A 21,340-nucleotide genomic window follows, 5' to 3' on the forward strand; every position below is an offset into this window, starting at 1 on the left:
CCATTTTGATTTTAAATGACAGGAAAAATATTAAACTCACAGCCTACTTAAAAAAAATTAGTGTTTGTTATTGGGTATTATTTGAATAACAAAAGACACGCGATTCAAAACGGCCAATCAGTGTGTTAGCCATTGACAAATGGTAGAAGAACAGAAAACTAAAAAAGTACTAACACTACATGGAAGTGACATGAGTGAATAATCAAATGCCAAATTTAGCAGTTCAACTATTTGTGAATATTGAAATTTATTTTATACACATAATAATGAAAAGTTAATACTCTTGCACAAAACATTGTCTAACACAAAATCAGCAAAATTTCATATGTCATCATAGTCCACTATACAATTAGGAGGCATAAGTTCCCTAAGCCTGGTGTATGCTTTTAAAGTTGACTCTTCATTGCAAGACTCAATTGTCACTTTAACTTTATACACACTACAAATGTTTCATTAATAATTTAAAAAAAAAACAGAAATCTATCTAGTTTACCTGTGATACATTTTAGGATAACACCCAAACTGGACATCTGGAAATTCATCCACAACCTGCTGAACCTCAGTGACAATTTTATGTTCAGGTAAAGTGCAGAAAAAACATTTGCTGAAAAACTTATTTGCTGTTCTGAACAACAAAGGACCTACTTCAATAATGGTTTTTTTCAGTAGCTCAGGTATGCCAGGAAACATGTAGACATTTTGAATTGAAACATTTGGATAAGGTAGTTTGGTCCCTGAGACTGTATCATAGTGTAACTTGCAGCTTTTTGGAATCTAAAAATTACTTTTTTGGTACAAAAAATGTGTTTACAGTAAGGTTATATAAGCTTACATAGGCCAGCTTCATGCCTGCACTTAAAGGGTCAGTTGTCCTATAAAAATCACAGCAAATCTCTTTCAGGTCTGGATGTAGAAATAAGGGCTGATCAAAAGCCAGAGCTACACCTATGAGTCACACACACAATTAAAATTTTAAGCAATATCACAGTGTTTGTCATATTACCCTCATAAGTAACATCATCATGAGTGGGGCCAATTCCTCCAGTTGTCAAAACATAATCATAATTCTTTGAGAAAGCTCTCACTTCATCCCTAATTGCCTCTAGATCGTCTGGTATAACAGAGATCTAGAATCCCTATTGTTGTACTGATTTACTTGCATATCATAACCATACTGGACTACTACCAAACCTTCTTCAATTGAAGCCCTAATCTGTGTAACTCTTTGGCCAAAAAGGTGGAATTGGTATCTTCTATTTCACCCTTGAGAATTTCATCCCCTATCACTATATTTAAGCACTGTGTTAGTTTTATTGTGAAAATAAAAACTGGGGCTTACCAACTATCCCAGCTGAAGATATTTTAGTGCTCTTATCTAATCCCTGCCCTGTAATATTACTAAACTGCCGTAACAAACAGCGAAACAGTTTCAAACTCATTTTATAACCAAATTGTTTCACTTTACTTTCTACAGAAATATAAAATAAGTGAATTTTAAAAAAATTATTAATAATAAATTAATTTGAAAATTACCATATTGACAGAAGACAATCCGTTAGTAAAACAAAATAAAACTTTCTCTTTCTAGCACGCAAAGCTTACGTGTTTATGAGAGAGAACAAAACTACCAACCTTCTCATTTTTGACAGACTGACGTTTCAAACGTCTGTCACATGTCATGTCAACTGTCGACAAATTGGCCTTGACAAAATGGCACTTATGTCGTTATGAGCGCGTAAGTAAAAGAGTCGTGCCGGTTTTTCTGTAAAATTATATTGTTGTACTGAGAAAACGGTTTTTTTAAATAACGAAAATGGGCTCGTATTTGTCACAACCAGTGACCGATAAAATTTCAGTTGACGAACTTAACGACAAATTAAGATATGGAGCAAGTTCCATGCAAGGCTGGCGAATAACCCAAGAGGTATTTGGTTTGACTTTAATTTACAAGTTTTCCCTTGTTAAAAGTAGTCATTTTAAGCATTTAGGGCTTGTGATATCTGTAAGTTTACCTGATATTGATATAATCAAAGTTGAAGGGCAAAAAGATTAGTGATATTGTCTTGCAGTTAATCACGTTTTTTTACTGGTTTGCCTGAGCATTTCTGAAGCGTTACTTGCTTATCTCTGATTAATCGAGATTACATTACGCTATAAGGACCCATTTTTTTGCGGGGCAACTAATTTTTAACCTACATTTTCTTTAATCTCCCATAAAAAGCTATAATTGGCGGGAATTTAACAGTGATGTTTTGGTGGAAGCACTAATAACAATAGACCTTATAGTCTTTTTTCTGTTACTCTAGATAAACTGTCTGAGGTGTATTTAGCTTTTTTAAAGCTAAAATAGCAATAAAGTTAGTTTAACTATACTTCTCTAGACTACAATTTTTTGCTTGTTTTTTTCTTAATACTTAATTTAGTGGTAATGTGGTTGCTTTTCTCTATTTTCAGGATGCACATAATGCTATTCTAGACTTTGATGAGAACACAGCATTTTTTGCAGTGTATGATGGTCATGGAGGTCAGGAAGTGGCCCAGTATTGTTCACAGAAATTGCCTCAGTTTATTAAAGACACAGAACCTTACAAAAAGGGTGACATTGACCAAGCTCTTATTGAAGGTTTTCTTGGCTTTGATGCATCAATTGCAACCCCTGAAGTTGTTGAAGTATTAAAGGTTAAATACTCTTGTACAACATCAATTCCTTATCAATTTACTGATTGTATTTTTAAATGCAGGAGCTAGCTGGAGAGAAGGAAGCTGTAGAATCTGATGGAGAAGAAAATTATAATCATTTATATGAAGAGGCATCTATGCCTATAGAAAAAGTTATAGAGAAATACACAAATTTAGTGAATCCTACACTTAAGAATTTGAAAAAAAGTGACAAAATAGCCAGATCTCCTGTAATATCTAAGAAGGAATCCTGTTCTGTATGTTACATTAAATTTCAAAAATTCTTGTTTTTAAATCTGGGTTTTTCAATTTCCAGACTAGTTGTGTTGCAAGCTCAAGTGGAGAAGCAGATAGCAATTCACTAGATGCCCAAGAAGGATGTAGCAGTAGTAGTACCAATGATGTAAATGTGTCTGAAGCAGGTTGTAGCAGCAGCTCCACCAAATCTGAACCTGACAGTAGCTCATCCACCACTAGTGAAGTTAATGGTGGCAGTAGTAAAAATGAGGGTAACTTTTGCTTAATAAAGTTGATTGTAGTTGTAATAATGACTGAAAATTTAATAACTTCAGCTGATGGGAAAAGTGAAGACACAACTCCCACATCAAATGGGTCAATCCCTGAAATTAAAGTGACTAGTCCCACAGAGAAAAAAGAGGCTAATAGCTCAGACAATGAAGTTAGTGAGAGTGTGCCAGAAAATAGGGAAGTTGTTCAAAATGGAGATGTTGGTAGTGGAGATGAAGTTAAAGATGAGAAGAAGGATGCAGTTTCTAGCTCAGTTGATAGTGAAGTTGTGAGCATTAAAGGAAAAGGTGTGTAGTTTATTAGTTTTTTAAAATTGTCATTTGCTGATTATTGACAAATGCTGAACATATTATAGTCTATAGTCAGTTGGCACAGTTCAAAATACATACCACTTAAAGCATAGACAAAAACAAGCAAATTTGTGTGTATTCCCTGCAGAAATTTGCAGCCAGTCAATGTGGACTAATGTATGAATGTCACCAATAAGTTTTAAAATTTATTATACTACAAACATTAAAAATTCAACTTTTAACAGGCTACTGAACTATTAAAAATCGTGTTTTAAGAGAGGTGTTAAAAGTGATTTTAAACAATTAATTAAATGCTGTTTCCTACCATTGTCAGGTCTTCTTTGGTGGCCTTTCTTGCAGCCTCATCAATTTGTTCCATGGCACTTTCTTCATTTGTAAAAGCTTTACATCTTCAAGACAACAATTAAATAAAACGACCGAAATCGGTTTTACAAGAAAATGAACTACTGAATTTAAAGAAAACTACTTAGCAACTTAGCAAACAAGAACTATCGCGCTTGACGGTCAAGGATCGAATTCCCATATTTTCCTTTTCACGTCCCGATGCTGATCGTTTATGTCATTGCTGTTGTCGCCACCATAACCCAAACATTCAGTCGTACTATCAGGGTATCAGGTTCCTAGTGATAACACATCAATACAAAAGATTTATATTTTGTTTATTCTTAATTGTAGGGTATTCATATTAAAAGTGCACTTTTAAGGCAGGCATGTGAATGTTTGCATGCAGTAGGGGCAAAGCCAGTTCTCAATCATAAATAACTATTTTAGTTTTTTTCAGATACATGTTAAGACCCTGGCTTAGCTTCTGTATCTGTGGCAAACACAGTGAAGTCCAAAATGTTGTTTTTTTTTTGTATTATAACGTTCAGTGTGTGTTACTTATTAATACAGTTCTTGGGGGTTTAAGTTGTTTATTAACAATGATTCTTTTTTCTTATGTGTTTTATCGATTATTTTATGCAAAGAGCGTCTTAATAAATAGTTTTTTGAGTAGTTTAACTAACTTAAGCAGCGTGAGATGGCAGCACTAAACGCATATTCGCGTAACTTATTAGCCAGACAGCAATTCCGATCTTTTGACTGTTGGAAAATATCAGTTTTAATGCGACGTTGTCTATAGTTGACAAATCACATTTTTTGTTTGGTTTCTAGGCAAAAAATAACAGATTTTGTGCGTGTTTTCTTTAATTATTGTGTTTCACTTCGTTGTATTTTTAGTTTTGTTATTTTTTATTAGTTTATTTTTAATATTCATCAAGGGTTATTTTATACTTAATACATTATGAATTCCATGTTTAATCTTAAAACAGTCACGTGACCATTTGTACCTTAAAATGAGTCACGAGATTTAGAGTTTAAAACTAAAAAACAGTCACGTAATCTTTAAAATTAAATTTAAGTATTGAAAATAGTCTCTTGAGTCTCGCGATCTTCAGGGTTCCGTTTAGGCATTAAATAAGAGTCACGTGACCTTTAAAAATATGTTTTATTTTTGAAAATCGTTTTTAAGGAGTCAGGTGATTCTTCAAATAATACTTTGTCATCTAAAACAGTCACGTGACCTTTAGGTTTTCATTTTGACGTTAAAATAATTGAAAATTGTCACGTGGCCATTTGCACTGTAAAGAGGGTCACGTGTCTTTAAAAATATCTGTTTAAACTGAAAAACGATTACGTGATCCTTTATATGACATTTTGACATTTAAAACTGTCATGTGACATTATAAAATCCATTTTTAATCTTAAAAGAGCCACGTGACCTTCAGGATCTGTTTTGACGTTATTATCCATACCTCAAACCAGAAATTCTTATCTTGTTTAGTTTTCAAAATACGCAATTTAACTCAAATTTATTTGAAAAAATCAAGCTTTTTTATGCAGTTCAGGTTCAGATGGGATAGCAAAAGAAAGCGGATTATAAGAAATACCGCAAAAGTTGGCAACTATGTCTGCAATGACGAGCTGTATTAGCGCCATCTCTTAAAGTTTACTTACAACTGAAGCGGCCAAAATACATTAGGAAGCCCTTGAAGCGTAAACGGCTTCCTTTTTGGGTGCCACTTTAATTACATTGCGCTGGTTGTCTGTACTTATCATTTAGTATATGACAATACCAAACTGCACCATTTTCAAATATACCATATGACACAATGTTTACTTCTATGTAAATTTTATTAGGAAAGTCTCCTATGAAGAAGAGCCCAAAGACCCCAGTTGTAAATGAGCGTCCAAAACGTAACGCCACTCAACTATACAAAAAGCTCTTAGATTTTCCACCGGAAAGTGAAGAAGAAGACACAGAAGATGAGGAGGACAAAACTTTTGTGGAACCAGAAGGTAAATTGAGTACAATTGCCTATTTAGTTACGTGTGGCTGACAAAAAAGTGGGAATTTTGTAGGTAGTTCTGATGAAGAAGGAGAAGAAGCTGGGTCTGAGGAGAGCAGCGCCGCAGATGAAGAGGATGAAGAAGAGGAGGGAGACGAAGAGGAAGATGACGAGGTTCGGCTTACATTAGCTTTTGTTTAAAAAAAAAAAACAGTCTTTTTCTTACAATTACAGCAGGAATTGGAATTTGCTAGGAACATGAAAGAAGAACCTGGTTCGGATAGCGGTTGTACGGCTGTGGTGGCTCTTTTGAAAGGTCGAGAATTATATGTGGCCAATGCAGGTGATTCTAGATGTGTTGTTAGCAGAAAAGGTATGAATATTGAAATTTTACTTAAATTAGTAATAATTGTTGAGTGATTATCATAATTAGGTGTTGCCATTGAGATGTCCTTCGATCATAAGCCGGAAGATGAGCCAGAACGCGCTAGAATAGTGAAAGCTGGAGGTAAAGTGACCCTTGACGGTCGAGTAAATGGAGGATTGAACTTGAGCCGTGCTATTGGCGATCACGCTTATAAACAAAACAAAGAGCTGAACGATAAGGAACAGATGATCACAGGTTGATTTTTTTACCAAAGAATTCCATTGGCACACTTAATATTTATTTATCTTTAGCTTTGCCTGACGTAAAGAAACTGACAATAAATCCAGACGAAGACGAGTTTATGGTATTAGCTTGCGATGGGATTTGGAATTTCATGTCGAGCCAAGAAGTAGTTGATTTTGTCAAGGCTCGAATTGAAAATAGTTCCGATAAAATTTCTCACATTTGCGAAGAAGTAAGATGACTAAAATATTTCTGAGATGATTTTTAAATTTTTAATATATTGCAGATGTTCGACCACTGTTTGGCACCAAACACAAACGGCGATGGAACAGGGTGCGACAACATGACCGCCATTGTCGTGAAATTTAATTCCAACTTGAAAAAACGATCCATGAGTCCTGAACCGTCGAATTCTGACGAGGCAGAAGCAAAACGCCCCAAGACTGAACAGCCCCAATCCGTCGAAACGTCCTCGTCCTCATCATGAGAACGTTGACCGTGTTGAGTTAATAATCAAAGTTAAAAGGTGGTCGAATTTTTTCGTAGCGAACGGAGATAAAAAGGTCGCGTTATTACATTAAAGTTTTCAAACAAGACCTTGCAATGACAATGCTCCATGCGGTTCTGGACAGGACGTGTCACCTGTTTTTTTTTTTACTCTGACGCTTTGGGAGCAAAAAATTTTGTATGTTTTTTCGTTACGTTTTGTTTTATTCAATATGTTTTCATTTTTCCGCTTTTACAGGTAATAGTGTTTTAATATTTATTTTCAGTTTTTTTTTGTCGGCCTTATTTTAAGTAGTACCGTTGTTAAAGCCACAGAATTCATTCTTAATTTACATTTAGTCTTCTACTTAACCGTACATAATACAATATTTATTTCGGCATAGATCTCTGCCTTATAATAAAAGAAACTAAGGTGTTTGTGTATAGGATATTTTTCTAAAGCAGGTTACTTTACCACTGTATTATTATTTGTTGTACACTTAAATATAAATAAATGATTTAGTAGATTCTGTCAGTAGCGCGTCAATTGCGTTATCACCTCGTTTTGTTCCATTTCGGTTTTTTGCAGAGAGTTTACTTGGATTTTTAGTCGTTCCAGTTCCATTGAAGCCTCATTAATGATTGCCTAAACAGAAAATTGATTTGGTTTTCAAGCTCTAGGAAATGATTTATCAAATAAAGAAAAACTCGTCTTACATGTAATTGTTGTTGGTTGTGTTCTTTTTGTTTCTCCATTCCTTGGAGCAAATTCCTAGCGCCAATGGCTTTAATTTTCTGTTTTTCGATTTTTTTGCTTAGTTCCTCTACCATCCTTATGAACCTATCAGCAATTTTTTGAAATTCGTCAATCTCTACAAACGCTGGTTTTAATGTGCTTTCTTCAAAGTTTTACACTTACTTTCAACGTAAAGAGAACATTCCTCCTTCAGATCGCTGGTCTGTTTATAATTTTCGGGTTCCAAAATGCATATTTTGTCGATTTCATTGAAATAAATTCCGTGTGAGGTCAAGTCGGACATTTTTCAAGTTTTGATGCGTGTTTGTTTCGGTTACCATGGCGATAAGCAGCGTGGACCAATCAATGGTGAGAGAAAAACGATGCGCCAGATGACAATTGCCAGTTGACAGATCAGGTGATCGAATTGTAACCAATCCAATCAACGATCTGGATTTCTCTAGAAAATTATTGTGCAAATGAAGGATTCGTTTTGTAGAAGATTTCGCTGACGTGTTTATATTCTACTTGTTGGAATCGAAGGTCGACAAGCATTCAGTTGTGAATAGAACGCGTTACAGTAAAGAGCGATATTCAAAGCGATCTTATTAACGTTTGTAGTGCTTTTTTCAACGTTGAACAGCAAAAGATTAGACGGTTCTCACCTCAAAAAAATACCAGTGACATTTTGGAAGTTGCTGAACACAAAATTATGGCGTCAGTTGGCATAAACAGCTTTATGAATTCCTTCAATAGCAGGCTGTAAGTATAGCTTTTGTAATTGTTATATGGAATATCAGTTTTACAGTTATATGGTGTGATATTTCAATAAGGAGATTGGGGATTTACCCACAGTGATAATAAATTAAATTTGCAGGGAGCCTACTGACACTTTCTTTTTTCAATTTGTTGCTCCACAAAAATGCATAATTTCTGTAGGTGTATGCCTATATAAATACTTTCAAGGTTTAATTGACTCTATTAACAAAATAACTGTTTACTTAAGATAGTTTGTTGTTTTCTAAATCTAAAAGTAACTATCATACTTCTAGAATTAGCTTGACCCTGATACTTAATAGTGCATTCCAGTTCATTCTACAGGAATTGTGACCAAAACTTGTTTGTTTTCAAGTGTTTATTATCATTTTTAGGATTGTGTATAGTCATATATTAGATACCAGAGCACATACTATAATACCTTTAACAATTATTGTGGATATTATTTTATCTGAACTGTATTTGCCTAATAAAATTTTGAACTCATGATGGGAGCCATGGCTTTATTAGGGACTGATTATAGGTACATATTGGTATATAGAAGTATGTATATTTTGGAGGGATTAAAGGGAATTTAGAGTGTAAAATGGGGTAATATCCTTTGTTTTGAAACTCTATTGAGGAAGTAGAGTGACGTCTTTCTTAATGATGTAATTTGACAGTTGGTCAAATTATTGTTTTGTCATTGTGACGTCACTTTAACTCTGTTCATAAACGATGGCTGCATTCGTTTTCAAGCTCTATGGAGCGAGCAGAGCGTTTTTTACGTCACGATGACGTAATTTAGCAAAACCATAGTTTGACCATCTGTCAAATTACGTCATTGTGACGTAAAAAACGCTCTGCTCCCTGTACGGAGCGTGAACACGAATGCGGCCAAAGCTCCAAAATGAAGGGTACTGTCCCACTCTACTCTCTAAGTTTACCATCTCAATAAACAGTAAAAAAAATACTTATTTTAGCACTTTTAAGAGAAAATTGTTTGATTTTTCAGAGAACCTGAAGTGAAACAACATCTCAAAAATGTCTATGCATGCCTGGCCATGTCCACCCTGGCAGCCGGAGTCGGCGCTTCAATACATCTATTCACTAATATTCTTCAAGCGGGCCTACTCTCCGCCATCGGAGCCCTAGTTTGCTTCTTTTTGCTGATATCAACCCCCGACGATAACGGCAAAGGAATGACCAAACGCGTAGGATACCTTCTTGGTTTCGCCTCATTGACTGGAGTAGGAATGGGTCCCTTATTGGAACACATCATGCTGGTGGACCCCAGCATTATTATCACCGCCTTTATAGCGACTAGCGTGGTCTTTGTTTCGTTTACGATCTGCTCAATTTTCTCCGACCGCGGAAAGTGGCTTTACTTGGGAGGGATTCTGTTTACTTTGTTGAATAGTTTGATGCTGATGAGTTTGGCCAATATTTTCTTTGGTTCGACCATCTTGTGGAACGCCCAAATCTACTTGGGACTGTTGGCTATGTGCGGATTTGTACTGTATGACACTCAGGCGATCATTGAGAAGAGACGAATGGGAAGCAAGGACTTTGTAGCCCATTCTTTGGACCTGTTTGTGGACTTTATTGGAATCTTCAAGAGATTGTTGATCATCTTGACCCAGAAGGTAATTGAGGATAGGTTAATATCACCATCATCACCCCCATTTTTGTTTTCTTTTAATTCAATCTAAAATGTTCACACAGTTTAATAATATGTTTTCTTTTTTACAGGAACAGGAACAACGCAAGAAGAGGAGAAACTGATGACTAAAGCGTCAAACAAATTTTCAGTTTTAATTATCTTATAGACTTACTAAAATAGCAATGTTAGTTTTCTTAAATTACGTATAGAAAATAATAATAATCAATACAACTTTGAAATTAAATAAATATATTGGAGGCTAAACTTTTGTGTTTAAATAGGATTTCAATTTTGACACAAAAGATTAACTTACAGTAAACGTTGTGATTTGTATAGAGATAAACTAACTTATTCTTAAAACTGTGATTATAATCTTGAAGAATTATTAGTAAATGGTTCTTCCCTACATCTGAGAATTTACTAATTATTTATGTGTTTCACGGAATATGTTAGATTTATGTATAATAGGATAGGAAAGGTACTTTGTGGTCACATGGAAAAGTTGGGATTTTGTTTTTTTTTTGTAAATAAATTATTTGTTTTGTACTTGTTTTGTTTTTTTTTCCACCCTTTTAATAATTTTGTTGATCCAAGTAAACAGGTGGGCTAAATTAAATCGATTTTTCCCATGCATATACCTATTATGGACAGCTTTATTACTGGTTAGTACACGTCAGAGTAGTCGTTTATTAATTATTGATGTCCATGACGTGGTTTTATTAAGTAACGTGGCTTTTAACTGAAAGTTATTGGATCTAATGAAATTGGGTAATTATCCGTTATACAGTAGTTAAACGTGTAAAAGACGATTCTTGGTTTGGGATTGGTCAAGAAAAAGCAGAAAGCTGCGTCTTTTGACCAATCACAAACTTCCCACTGCTAAGATTTATAGAAATGCTAGTATAAAAATATATATATCCTTCTTCCTTCCTTGCTGAATTCCCTATCTAACTAGGGGAATATGGCTCCTATACCTATATTTTATCTGGAAATTATGAATTAATTCAATTCAATTACAAATTACCAATTTCCCTTATTAGACATAGATGCAGTACATACTGTAGATATAATGACACGTGATCTAAAAAGCTACGGTTGTAACATAATCACGTGACCAAACCTTATTTTTGACAACTTTGACTTTCAGCTGTTGTCTTTTTCTAATGTTGGTCTAAAAAGAGAGAACACACGAAACGATAATAAAAAACATTTCAGTCATCTGTCACTCAGCTGATTATTGTTTATATTTATTTATGTTTAAAAGTGTGTAAATACTGTTTTTGGTCCTTAATTATTAGTACTTTATATTTTATCTGTCGACGTTGAGTAGTAATTTTGTGACTAGTATTGTCTACTTGTGAACCAACTGACACCACAAATTGTGGAAACAACTAAGGACCAAGTAGGTACCCTTCAAAGTTTTAGCACTAGATACACAGTAGAATGAGTAGCATTCTCACCCTACAGTTGGGTCAGTGTGGTAACCAAATCGGACGGTCATTGTATCAGCTTGTTCACGATGATTTAAAGAAAGAAAGCAGCAATTCCTTATCCTACATTAATAGATGGTTCAATGTGAATGATAAAGAAGTGTGGGAACCACGATCAGTCCTAGTTGATACTGAAACAAAAGTTGTTGACAGCATACAGCTTCCATTCAAGTTTACAAACATTGTGACTAAATCAATAGGCGGTTGTGGCAATAATTGGGCATGTGGATATTCAGAAACAAGCCATTTGGTTATTGATGATGTGCTGACTTTAGTTCAAAAGGAGTTGGAGAAGTCTGATTTCCTGACTTGTATCCTAAATTTGTACAGTTTAGCTGGTGGGACAGGTTCTGGTGTAGGCAGTGCTGTAATTGAAATGTTAAGGGGTGAATTTCCTAAAAAAACTATAATTAACTGTGCAGTACTTCCCTATACAAAGGGTGAAGTTTCAACTCAGTCTTACAACTGTCTTCTAAGTTTATCCAAGTTATATGATCTGGCTGATGCTACAATTTTGTTTGAGAATGAACGTTTGTTGCATATATGCAAGTATTCTTTAGGTCTGGCTGATGTTTCTAATGTTAACATTAATCATTTGGTGTCTCAGCAACTAATTTCTAGTTTAAAACCAACTGAGGATGAAGATGTGATCTCTTTAGTTAACAATCTTGTACATCCAAGATTTAAGTTACTGCAAATTAGAAGTGAACCTAATGGTGAAAAGAAAAATTCCAAATTTGAGTGTGGACTTCAGTGGAGTATGCTAGTCAATAGTTTAAGCAAGCAGTCACGATTTGACATCCAATACAATTCTGTTCAAGGCTTGAAAAGAAAAATAATTAGTAGTGCTTTAATAAGTCATGATAGTGAAACGTTGCCAATTAATATAATAAAAATGTTTAGAGGGTCTAAAGATTTAGTAACCTGGTTGCCACCAGAAGAATGTGTAAAGTTTTATCATGTAAAAACCCCATTTTTACCTTATTCCAAATATTTATCACAAATAATTAATAGCAATAACATTGTATCACCTTTAAATGAAATTGTAGAAGATGCATGGAAGTCATTTTGTCATGAAGCTTATCTCCATCATTATCAAAAATATGGCATTGACTGTGATTATTTTCTGAATTCTTTCCAAACCCTAGAGAATATTCTAAACAACTATACAAATATTTAGAAAGTAGTCTTTTTCTTCATTAGTTAGTTATTTTAGTGGAACCTCCCGGCAACTGGTCAGCAGCAGATAAAAAACAATTTCTAATCTCACTGAACAAACATGGAGACACAAATCTTGAAAAGCTACAGAGTGACCTGCCCAGCAAAACGGCCATTGAAATCAGACAAATGATCACATATTACAAGAAAAAAGCCATGGTAAAGTGGCTAATCACTCCAAACAACATGCCAGACGAATTGAAAACTTGGATTAACATTTTGTCAAAGTTAAATCCTCAGGATGGCGTTATTGAAGGGATTGTTCCTAGAGCTTTAAAATACATTGCCATGTTTGAGAAAAACTGTTCAAGCAGTGATATCAGTATGAGGTAATTTTTTAGTATGATTGCTGATGGTGTGTTAAAGTTAGCGGTTTTAGTGATGCCTACATGTATTTGTCTGATATATGCCAAGGTAGACCTGTGAAGAAGTTGTCAGATAGAACTGAATTTTTTCTCTACCATTGCCTTGTTAAGCTAGCTGAACATTTAGAGAGTGAAGACATTAGGCAGGCTCAGGCTTACTTCAGTCAGTTAGAAAGTTTTGCGCATCTACAAGGCAGTTCAGTGAGTATTCAGTATCTCATTCAGTATATACAGGGTGGTCCAGTTTTAAGTGTCAATAATTCACCATTTGATAGCTAATCAAAAAATAAGTTGACTTGCATTATGTCATTTTTCTGAAAAACGTTTTCTAAGGAAGATACAGTCCTCCAAATTTCCATTTCAAAAATCGTTTTATAGTTTAAAACTGAACATTCAAGACTTGTGAAAGTCCAAATTTGTAGTCAATAGTCTAAAAACTTGCTTTTTACTACTAGGAATGGTCTTATGATTGGCTTTCTCAGACTGCCATCCTGGTTGAGTGTCTGAAACTGGCATTCAAGAACTTAAAAAATGTCTGGAAATCAAGACAAATATTGTATTGTGTATGAAACTCATTTTTTACTACTAAAAGTTGACTTTTAATGCTAGAAGGGACCTTACTAGGACTAAAGAGAGTCCAAAAGTATATTTTCAAGACTTTAATTGGTGTACAACTCAATTTTCTGGACTGGACAACAAGTCTAGAAGTAAATTAAATTTTCGGACTATTTTATTTCTAAAAATTAGTTCTCAAGACTATTATTGTAGCATTTGGTACCAAAATTTTTTACTTTTATTTCTGAAGAAACTTCACTTTTCGAAATAGTTTTAAACTCGATTTTTCAGTCTTAAAAAGCACTAAAAACAGTCTGAATTTCTTAGAGGTGCTACAATTTATTGCACCTATGAGTGTAGAAGTCAATTTAATAAGAAGAAGCTTGAAATAACATTTTCAAGATTATGGTCAGTGAACAAACTGGCTTTTAGGCCTGATAAGTCAAAAACTTTGTAAAGATAGTCTTGAAACTCGATTTGAGGCACTGAAAACAGCCTTAAAACACTAAAAACAGTCTAGTTTATTAAGAAATACCCGAATTTTTAGCACTGAGGTGTCTAGAAGTCGATTTAATAGTGACAAAGCTTGGAATGCTATTTTAAGTCTATGAAGAATGTAAAAATTGTTTTTTAAGTTTGCTATGTCATTAACTTAGTGAAGATAGTCTTGAAACTCGATGTTCCAAGCTGAAAGCAGTTTTGAAGCACTAAAAATAGTCCAGAATTCGAAGAAAATGAAAAGCAAAGTAAAAATCACGAAAAATTCGTTTTCAAGACAATTTTCATGAATCTAATGTCAATGTCCTGCATCTAAGACTATTTTCAAAACTAAAATATTGAAATTTGTCTTCAAATTATGAAAACTCACTTCAAATGCAAATTTTAAGCTTCTGATGTCACTTTTCATTAGTTCAGTCACATTTTGGGGTTAAAGTCGATTTTTAAGGTTTAAATGTATGAATTTGTAGTAACAAATTCTTGAAAAAGTAAATTTTATGTCTACAAGTCAATTTTTAGTATTAAAGTCTCTCGATTTGCATGAAACTGGTTACAAACACAATTTTTAAGCTTCTGAAATTTTTATTTTTTCTAATTCAATTTTCAAAACTAAAGTCTTTTAGTTTGTCTGGAAACTATGAAAACTGGCTACAATAATATTTTTTAAACTTCTTAAGTGAATTTTCCGTTTCCAAGACAATTTTTAAGTTGGGTTGGGTTAGTTTTGGGTCTTTGACCGTAATAACGTGTAATAAAGTGCTTGTTCCAAATTTGATCAATATTGCTCCAAGGGTTTGACAGTTATGACAAAAGAAACGATTTTTTAAACAGAAATTTGAAAGGCTGTATTTTCCTTAGGAAGCCATTTTCAGGAAAATGACATAATGAATGTCAACTTATTTTTTAATTGGCTATGGATTGGTGAATTATTGACATTTAAAACTGGACCACCCTATATAGAGTATCTGAAATATTATGTTTTTATCTAGAATGGGTTTGGATTAAATCCTCTGTGCGTTCCTGTAGACTTATTGCACATGTCAAGTGATGAATCGTTTCCCTGATGTACTTTATTGTATAAAAATAAAATTGAATTGATATAATATTACATTGTTATGTGCTACCAGTTTATAAATAAAACCAAGGGATAATTTTTAATGCTGTTTTTTTTTTATTTTGGAATGTTACGTAAAAAAACACATCCTTAGGGTTCTAACAGAGATTACTATAACATCGCAATGGCGGTCGTTATTGAAGTTTAAATAATAAGTTACTGAAAATCCCGTCTGTTATTTACTATTAAAAGGATTAACTTAATTATTGACTAGACTTTATTCAATCACATTTTTTCCTTTACTAAAAACGGACGAGAGGGGGGGGTTATCAGCTAGATTTCTCAATGGTAACTACGTATAACAGAAGCTTTTTTAACACACGCCGATCTAGAAAACACCTTTCTAGAATTTTTTAAGCCTTCTTAACACATACGCCTAATTATTTAACAACATCGTTCATAAATAATATGAGTAATAAATTTTCCAATAAGTCATAAATAGTCGTTAATAGTAAAAACATATAAAACACTGTTTGTTTAAATTTAACAAAAACTACCGCTTTAAAACTCGAACTGGTTACACACCAACTATTAATGCAAGCAATAATGTCTTTTAGACACAGTACGCATTGGACGTATATTCATTAAAGGTACAGTGGCAAATAAGCTTTTTAATTACGTGTCGCCATTTATACAACCCTGTTTTGCAATAAATCTTTGTACACACGCACACATACGCAACAAGTAAATTATACATACATACGCATATAGGATGCAATAATCTTTTGGTAGTAAATCATTGGATGATAGTTTGGTGTTAAAGAAGTTGTGTAATTGACGTTCTCAAACACACAAACACACAATAATCAGGAACAAACGGCGTCCAAATAATTTAAATATTAACTTATTTGGAAACGCTTAAACTATCGTAAGAAGAAAGAGAGGTTGACACAATTTTCTTTACGAAAATTAATTTCATTTAAGTACTAAAGTACAGCCCAAACGCCAGGTGAATGAGTCCGGGACAAACGTTATTTATGCAGCTGATTTTGGCACTTTTAAGTTAACAGTAAAGTGTGTAATAAGGGGACAGAATTGGTTGTAAAATTCTCCTGGAATCGTCACCTTAGCGCTCAACCGTACTCTATTCAATACCAAACGTATTCGTCTCTTCAACGGCTAAGAGTAGTTTCTCATACAAAACTTCAAACGTCGGATATGGAGGCAAATCTAAACGATTGAAGCAGGTGTGCGCTCTGGGTAAGCTGTTGGGTTTGCCCCATTTTTCTATGCAGAACTTTCGGGATCCTATGGAACCTCTTAAGGCCGCGAATCCTTCAAACGGTATACTGGACGTGCCCGTTACGAATTGGAGCAAACGCAGTCTTTGTTCGTTGGTAAATCTAGAAACTCAAAATTATGGAATTGTTTTAATTGACTAACTGAACAAACATACCTTTCTATTGCTTGCCAAAACCAGGATACTACAGGATGTTGATCGTGATAGCCACCCCGATATTCGGTGTTATTTCTCCAGTCGGTCAAGTCAATTTCAGCCGTTCCGGCAATTACCAGCTCCAATTCTCTAGCGTCGAACACGCTAACCAGTCTAGGGTCCACCACTTCGTAAAATCCCCTCACTAAAGACTCTGTTTGATCCGCCACTCCACGTTCCAACCGCCATCTGACAATTCGTTCCAAGTATTCCTTGAAAACATCCAATATCAGCCAACATTATCACTTTATCTTCGTGCAATTTTACCTTTTTATTCTTTTCGGTGACCGGAACGTTTTTTCCACCAGGCTTCAATTCCCTCTCTTTAACTTGGCCGAAAACCTCTTCGGTGACGGCAAAAGTCAGCTCCAGCTCACCCTGCGCCGACACATCGTGTTCCTTGATCCACTGCAAAGACTGATGGAACTCAAAGTCTAAACTCTCCAAGTCCGATAAAGCTACAGGCAGTTTCAATAACGCTTTGTAGAAAGGCCTAGTGAAGAAAGCGTCCAACAAATATTGATGCACTAGAGCTAAACCTAGGACTCGTCCACTAAATCTAAACCTGAAATAACACACTTTAATGACACTCTTCTAATCAGTATAATGTACATACCAATCTAGGTAATTGTCTACAAACGCCGACATAGGAGATATTTGAACGGTGTAAGTGTCGTTGGCGGAGTATTCGAACAGGCCGTAGTAAGGGTTGAACAGTTCTCGGGAGAGGAGGAAGAAAAACTCCCTCGAAGGACCGCCGTAGTCCAGACCCTCTTCGTTGTCCCACACGATACACAATTTGCCTTTTTGGAGTTCTTTTTTGTTAGCGGACATTATTCTTGAGAAAGCGTCTCGGAGAAGGTGATCTCTTCTAATATGCAATCTAAAATGATAAGAGAAAACTCTGTTAGAGTGCTTTGTTTAAGATATGTTCTATATGTTTGTTGAGACGAGTTAATCATTTTTTCTTTGTTTATTGGGTCTTCTGTCTCACACAAAAAAGGTTTGTTGGGAAAAAGGAATTTCGCACTATTTTCAACTAAGTTGAAAATAACATTAACCTAGTCGTCCCAACACAAGACCACTGACTTAGGCTCGGTCTTGTTACCTAAAAACGCTGACGTTTCGGTGGAAAATCTACCACCGTCTTCAGAGAATCTAAAAAAGAAAGAACACAACGGCAGAACACAGAAAACAACAACTTAATAAATATTAAACCTGATAATGTTCAATTTGGAACTCTGAGAAGAGTTTTGTCAATAAAAATTGACATAAATTTTGACTTTTGTCATTCCAATAGGAAAGGTTATCTATTGTTGTAGTGAAAGGTGGGTTTTATAACGAAAACAAAATTACAAGAAATTTCAGTTTCATTTGATATGACCAAGTGTTATCTCCTCCTCTAGAATATTTAACCAAGTTTGGTCAATATTAATAGAGGATGTAGCAACACAGGAGTCATGGTTTAATCTAATATATGCACTTTCTTTTATTTTACGTCTTTTTGAAAAAGTTTCTTTGTCTATGATACTACATTCATTCCATTTGACTCTATGATCATTATCAAACGCGTGTTGGCATATATTAGATTTGTGAAAGTCTCCAGTTCTTAAATAATTTTGGTGTTCTTTAATACGTTTTTTTAAAGGTCTGGAGGTTTCACCAATATAAAATTGATTGCATTCGCAAGGAATTTTATATATCACGTTTCTTGTAGATTCATTTTCATTGTGAGGTTTTGTTTTAGTTAAGTGTGATCTTAATGTGTTTTGAGTTCTAAATATTGTTCTGATGTTATATTTTTTAGCTATTCGTTTGATTTTGTCAGAAATACCTGGAATGTAAGGAATAAAAAAGTTAGTAAAAGGTAAAATTTGATTTTGATTTCCATATTGTTTTGGATGTTCTAAATTCCTAAAATATTTATTAATAAATGTTTCAGGATAGTCATTTTCTTTTAGAACATTTTTAATGAATAATTTTTCTTTATTAAATTGTTCGTTATTGCAAATAATTTTGGCTCTATCAAATAAACTTTTTACAATACCTTTTTTTACCATTATTGGATGATTGGATTTGTAGTTTAAATATCTATTTGTGTGGGTTGGTTTTCTGTATACTTTTGTTTCAAATTTGTTTATGTCTTTTTTGATTAGAATGTCTAAGAATGGAAGTTCGTTATTTTGTTCAGTTTCTGTTGTAAATTTGATTGTGGGTTCTATTGAGTTTATGTGAGTTAGAAATTGTTTGAGATGATCATTACCGAATGGATATATTGTGAAAACATCATCAATATATCTCCACCAGATTGTTGGTTTATAATTAAAATTATTAATGTTATTTTCTTCGAAATGTTCCATAAGAATATTACTTAATATTGGAGACAATGGAGAAGCCATTGCCATTCCAGAATTTTGTTGGTAATAATCATCTCCATATTGGAAGAATGTAGTTTTAACACAAATTGTTAAAAGTTCTAAAATAGTGTTTACGCTTAAGCTTGTACGTTCCCCAAGACTTGAATCATTTTGCAATTTAGATCTAACAATTGAAAGAGTTTTGTCAACTGGGACGTTCGTGAATAAACTTACAACATCAAAACTTACCAGAATATGATTTGGATTAATGTCGATATGTTTGAGTTTTTCAAGAAAGTGAGGAGAGTTTTTTATGTAAGAATCTGTGTTACCTACTAAAGGATTTAAAATGTTTAGCAAGAAGCGAGCTAATGAGTGAGTAGGCGAATTTATACTACTCACAATTGGCCTTAATGGCATGTTATTTTTATGAATTTTAGGAACACCATAAAAATGTGGTGTTTTGCTATTATGTGGCGTAAGATTACGCCTCTCAAGATCAGAAAATTGATCTCGATGTTTTTTTAAAGTAGTGTAAATTTGCCTTTCAATTTTTTCTGTTGGGTTTTTATTTAGTTTTGTGTAATTGTTTTCATTTAAAAGAGTAATGACTTTGTTGTGGTATGTAATAGAGTCCATTATGACTGTAGCGTTACCTTTGTCTGCTGGAAGTATTTTTATGTTGTTGTCTTTTCTGCAATCAATTTTATATTGGTGAAACCTCCAGACCTTTAAAACGTATTAAAGGACACCAAAATTATTTAAGAACTGGAGACTTTCACAAATCTAATATATGCCAACACGCGTTTGATAATGATCATAGAGTCAAATGGAATGAATGTAGTATCATAGACAAAGATCAAAGAAACAAAAATTTATGTAAATTTTTATTGACAAAACCCTTCTCAGAGTTCCAAATTGAACATTATCAGGTTTAATATTTATTAAGTTGTTGTTTTCTGTGTTCTGCCGTTGTGTTCTTTCTTTTTTAGATTCTCTGAAGACGGTGGTAGATTTTCCACCGAAACGTCAGCGTTTTTAGGTAACAAGACCGAGCCTAAGTCAGTGGTCTTGTGTTGGGACGACTAGGTTAATGTTATTTTCAACTTAGTTGAAAATAGTACGAAATTCCATTTTCCCAACAAACCTTTTTTGTGTGAGACAGAAGACCCAATAAACAAAGAAAAAATGCTTTGTTTAAATCGCAAAACAAAACTATACTTACTTAAATTTCCCAGGACCTTGTCCGTATCCTTTACTTTCTAATTTCCTATAAAAACTACGTAATTTTGCCTCGAAATCTCTTTTGTGTGGTGCGGGCACGCGGTGCCTTCCCATTCCAGGCGAGGCAATGGGCGAGGGCTGGGGCGAACCTCTAGGACTTCTGGCATTGCTGCTAGCCGTCCTCGTCTCCATGGACGGAACATATGACATAATCTCCTGCTCGAAGAGGCTGAAACAACACAATGATTTTATTTTGAGAGGTAACGCAAAAAAGGTTATTAAAACAAATCTGCCATTATTAAGTTTTACAGTTTGTTTGTATTGTTGACGGTTTCTTTCGGTGGTACTGTCCTCCACGAGTTTTGTGTACGTCAGCTGACAAACAAAACTCTCCCATCTGTCTCTGAAAGTTTTGCAATCATAATATTACAAGTTTTTAGTGTTACTGTACTTAAGAAAACAATAACCCACCAAAGTGTACTGTAGATATACATTGATGATTGACAGTATCGGTTTCCGGGTACCAAGGATGTACCATTTTGTGTTCTATATAAACCTATCGGTTCTTCAATATTTGTTAGTTTCGATGCGATAAGCCTCATATTTGTTACAAATTTAATGGATTGATAAGACATAAGTTACATAAATGAGTTAATAATCAGCAGCATGAAATTAGATTTAAAATAAAGCATTTCCCTACCTAGCAGGAGTCTGCCATCATAAATCTGTATGTCTCCGGCAAGAAACTATAATTATTGCTTAGTCTCCCCGCTATTTTGAACTTAGTTAATTTTTAAATCTTTGAGTGTTTTTTGGGCATCAAAAAAAGTTTCAGTTTCGTGACGTGCTGGACTTTACATTAAATTCCAGCATCACGTACCCGACTGGTCGAAAATATTTTTAAATGATGATACCATTTTAATTATACGGTGTGTTACACACACATTCGTTAGCCTCAAGGTTAATGTTGGCCATATTTTAACAG

The 21,340-nt window shown here is 34.2% G+C and overlaps 6 protein-coding genes across 13 annotated transcripts in view; 3 read left to right on the forward strand and 3 right to left on the reverse strand.

The window, feature by feature from the left end:
- Nucleotides 1-214: 214 nt before the first annotated feature.
- On the reverse strand, nt 215-1,544 carry LOC145728705 (bifunctional FAD diphosphatase/FAD synthase-like). Its single transcript, XM_081979138.1, has 6 exons — nt 1,340-1,544; nt 1,192-1,286; nt 1,004-1,127; nt 833-945; nt 494-774; nt 215-439 (listed from the first exon to the last, which is right to left on the reverse strand). The coding sequence occupies exons 1-6, from the start codon at nt 1,437-1,439 to the stop codon at nt 322-324; spliced, it is 831 nt and encodes a 276-aa protein (XP_081835264.1). The 5' UTR covers nt 1,440-1,544; the 3' UTR covers nt 215-321.
- Nucleotides 1,545-1,706: 162 nt separating this feature from the next.
- On the forward strand, nt 1,707-7,471 carry LOC145728704 (putative protein phosphatase CG10417). Of its 2 annotated transcripts, none has more exons than XM_081979137.1 (11): nt 1,707-1,924; nt 2,455-2,679; nt 2,742-2,936; nt 2,996-3,188; nt 3,252-3,494; nt 5,700-5,858; nt 5,922-6,022; nt 6,086-6,221; nt 6,282-6,470; nt 6,527-6,690; nt 6,745-7,471. In XM_081979137.1, the coding sequence occupies exons 1-11, from the start codon at nt 1,814-1,816 to the stop codon at nt 6,943-6,945; spliced, it is 1,917 nt and encodes a 638-aa protein (XP_081835263.1). In that variant the 5' UTR covers nt 1,707-1,813; the 3' UTR covers nt 6,946-7,471. The 2 variants fall into 2 exon arrangements, with proteins under 2 accessions (XP_081835263.1, XP_081835262.1); XM_081979136.1 differs by having other exon boundaries at nt 1,708-1,924; nt 6,083-6,221.
- IFT20 (intraflagellar transport 20) lies at nt 7,381-8,023 on the reverse strand. Its single transcript, XM_081979141.1, has 3 exons — nt 7,864-8,023; nt 7,662-7,816; nt 7,381-7,590 (listed from the first exon to the last, which is right to left on the reverse strand). The coding sequence occupies exons 1-3, from the start codon at nt 7,982-7,984 to the stop codon at nt 7,477-7,479; spliced, it is 390 nt and encodes a 129-aa protein (XP_081835267.1). The 5' UTR covers nt 7,985-8,023; the 3' UTR covers nt 7,381-7,476.
- Nucleotides 8,024-8,192: 169 nt separating this feature from the next.
- BI-1 (Bax Inhibitor-1) lies at nt 8,193-10,645 on the forward strand. The gene is made up of 3 exons (XM_081979139.1): nt 8,193-8,442; nt 9,452-10,082; nt 10,189-10,645. Exons 1-3 carry the CDS (start codon nt 8,393-8,395, stop codon nt 10,219-10,221), a joined length of 714 nt encoding a protein of 237 aa, XP_081835265.1. The 5' UTR covers nt 8,193-8,392; the 3' UTR covers nt 10,222-10,645.
- An 897-nt stretch (nt 10,646-11,542) lies between these two features.
- Nucleotides 11,543-15,383, forward strand: LOC145728321 (uncharacterized). The gene is made up of 4 exons (XM_081978458.1): nt 11,543-11,975; nt 12,806-13,136; nt 13,187-13,373; nt 15,215-15,383. Exons 1-4 carry the CDS (start codon nt 11,543-11,545, stop codon nt 15,287-15,289), a joined length of 1,026 nt encoding a protein of 341 aa, XP_081834584.1. The 3' UTR covers nt 15,290-15,383.
- Nucleotides 15,374-21,340, reverse strand: part of Hecw (Hecw ubiquitin protein ligase) — a 40,384-nt gene continuing 34,417 nt past the window's right edge. For all 7 annotated transcript variants that reach the window (XM_081978441.1, XM_081978443.1, XM_081978442.1 and 4 more), the window contains 5 exons: nt 20,357-20,584; nt 17,391-17,657; nt 17,042-17,339; nt 16,736-16,986; nt 15,374-16,682 (listed from right to left, as the gene is read on the reverse strand). In XM_081978441.1, the coding sequence (XP_081834567.1) occupies nt 16,424-16,682; nt 16,736-16,986; nt 17,042-17,339; nt 17,391-17,657; nt 20,357-20,584 (1,303 nt within the window). In that variant the 3' untranslated portion in view covers nt 15,374-16,423. The remainder of the gene's footprint in view (nt 16,683-16,735; nt 16,987-17,041; nt 17,340-17,390; nt 17,658-20,356; nt 20,585-21,340) is intronic.

The sequence above is a fragment of the Ips typographus genome, linkage group LG4, assembly GCF_016097725.1.
Source record: "Ips typographus isolate SLU linkage group LG4, UJ_Ityp_2.0, whole genome shotgun sequence".
NCBI classification, from domain to species: domain Eukaryota; kingdom Metazoa; phylum Arthropoda; class Insecta; order Coleoptera; family Curculionidae; genus Ips; species Ips typographus.

Coding starts and splice junctions, on each gene's coding strand:
- LOC145728705 (XM_081979138.1), bottom strand. CDS start 1,439: ATGAGTTTGAAACTGTTTCGCTGTTTGTTACGGCAGTTTAGTAATATT. Junction 1,287..1,339: donor ATCTTCAGCTGGGATAGTTG/GTAAGCCCCAGT, acceptor GCTTAAATATAG/TGATAGGGGATGAAATTCTC. Junction 440..493: donor TATCCTAAAATGTATCACAG/GTAAACTAGATA, acceptor AAACATTTGTAG/TGTGTATAAAGTTAAAGTGA.
- LOC145728704 (XM_081979136.1), top strand. CDS start 1,814: ATGGGCTCGTATTTGTCACAACCAGTGACCGATAAAATTTCAGTTGAC. Junction 6,222..6,281: donor ATGTGTTGTTAGCAGAAAAG/GTATGAATATTG, acceptor TATCATAATTAG/GTGTTGCCATTGAGATGTCC. Junction 6,691..6,744: donor TTTCTCACATTTGCGAAGAA/GTAAGATGACTA, acceptor AATATATTGCAG/ATGTTCGACCACTGTTTGGC.
- IFT20 (XM_081979141.1), bottom strand. CDS start 7,984: ATGTCCGACTTGACCTCACACGGAATTTATTTCAATGAAATCGACAAA. Junction 7,817..7,863: donor ATGTTCTCTTTACGTTGAAA/GTAAGTGTAAAA, acceptor CAGCGTTTGTAG/AGATTGACGAATTTCAAAAA. Junction 7,591..7,661: donor ACAACCAACAACAATTACAT/GTAAGACGAGTT, acceptor TTTTCTGTTTAG/GCAATCATTAATGAGGCTTC.
- BI-1 (XM_081979139.1), top strand. CDS start 8,393: ATGGCGTCAGTTGGCATAAACAGCTTTATGAATTCCTTCAATAGCAGG. Junction 8,443..9,451: donor AATTCCTTCAATAGCAGGCT/GTAAGTATAGCT, acceptor TTGATTTTTCAG/AGAACCTGAAGTGAAACAAC. Junction 10,083..10,188: donor TGATCATCTTGACCCAGAAG/GTAATTGAGGAT, acceptor TCTTTTTTACAG/GAACAGGAACAACGCAAGAA.
- LOC145728321 (XM_081978458.1), top strand. CDS start 11,543: ATGAGTAGCATTCTCACCCTACAGTTGGGTCAGTGTGGTAACCAAATC. Junction 13,137..13,186: donor AGCAGTGATATCAGTATGAG/GTAATTTTTTAG, acceptor TAGCGGTTTTAG/TGATGCCTACATGTATTTGT. Junction 13,374..15,214: donor CGCATCTACAAGGCAGTTCA/GTGAGTATTCAG, acceptor GTTTTTATCTAG/AATGGGTTTGGATTAAATCC.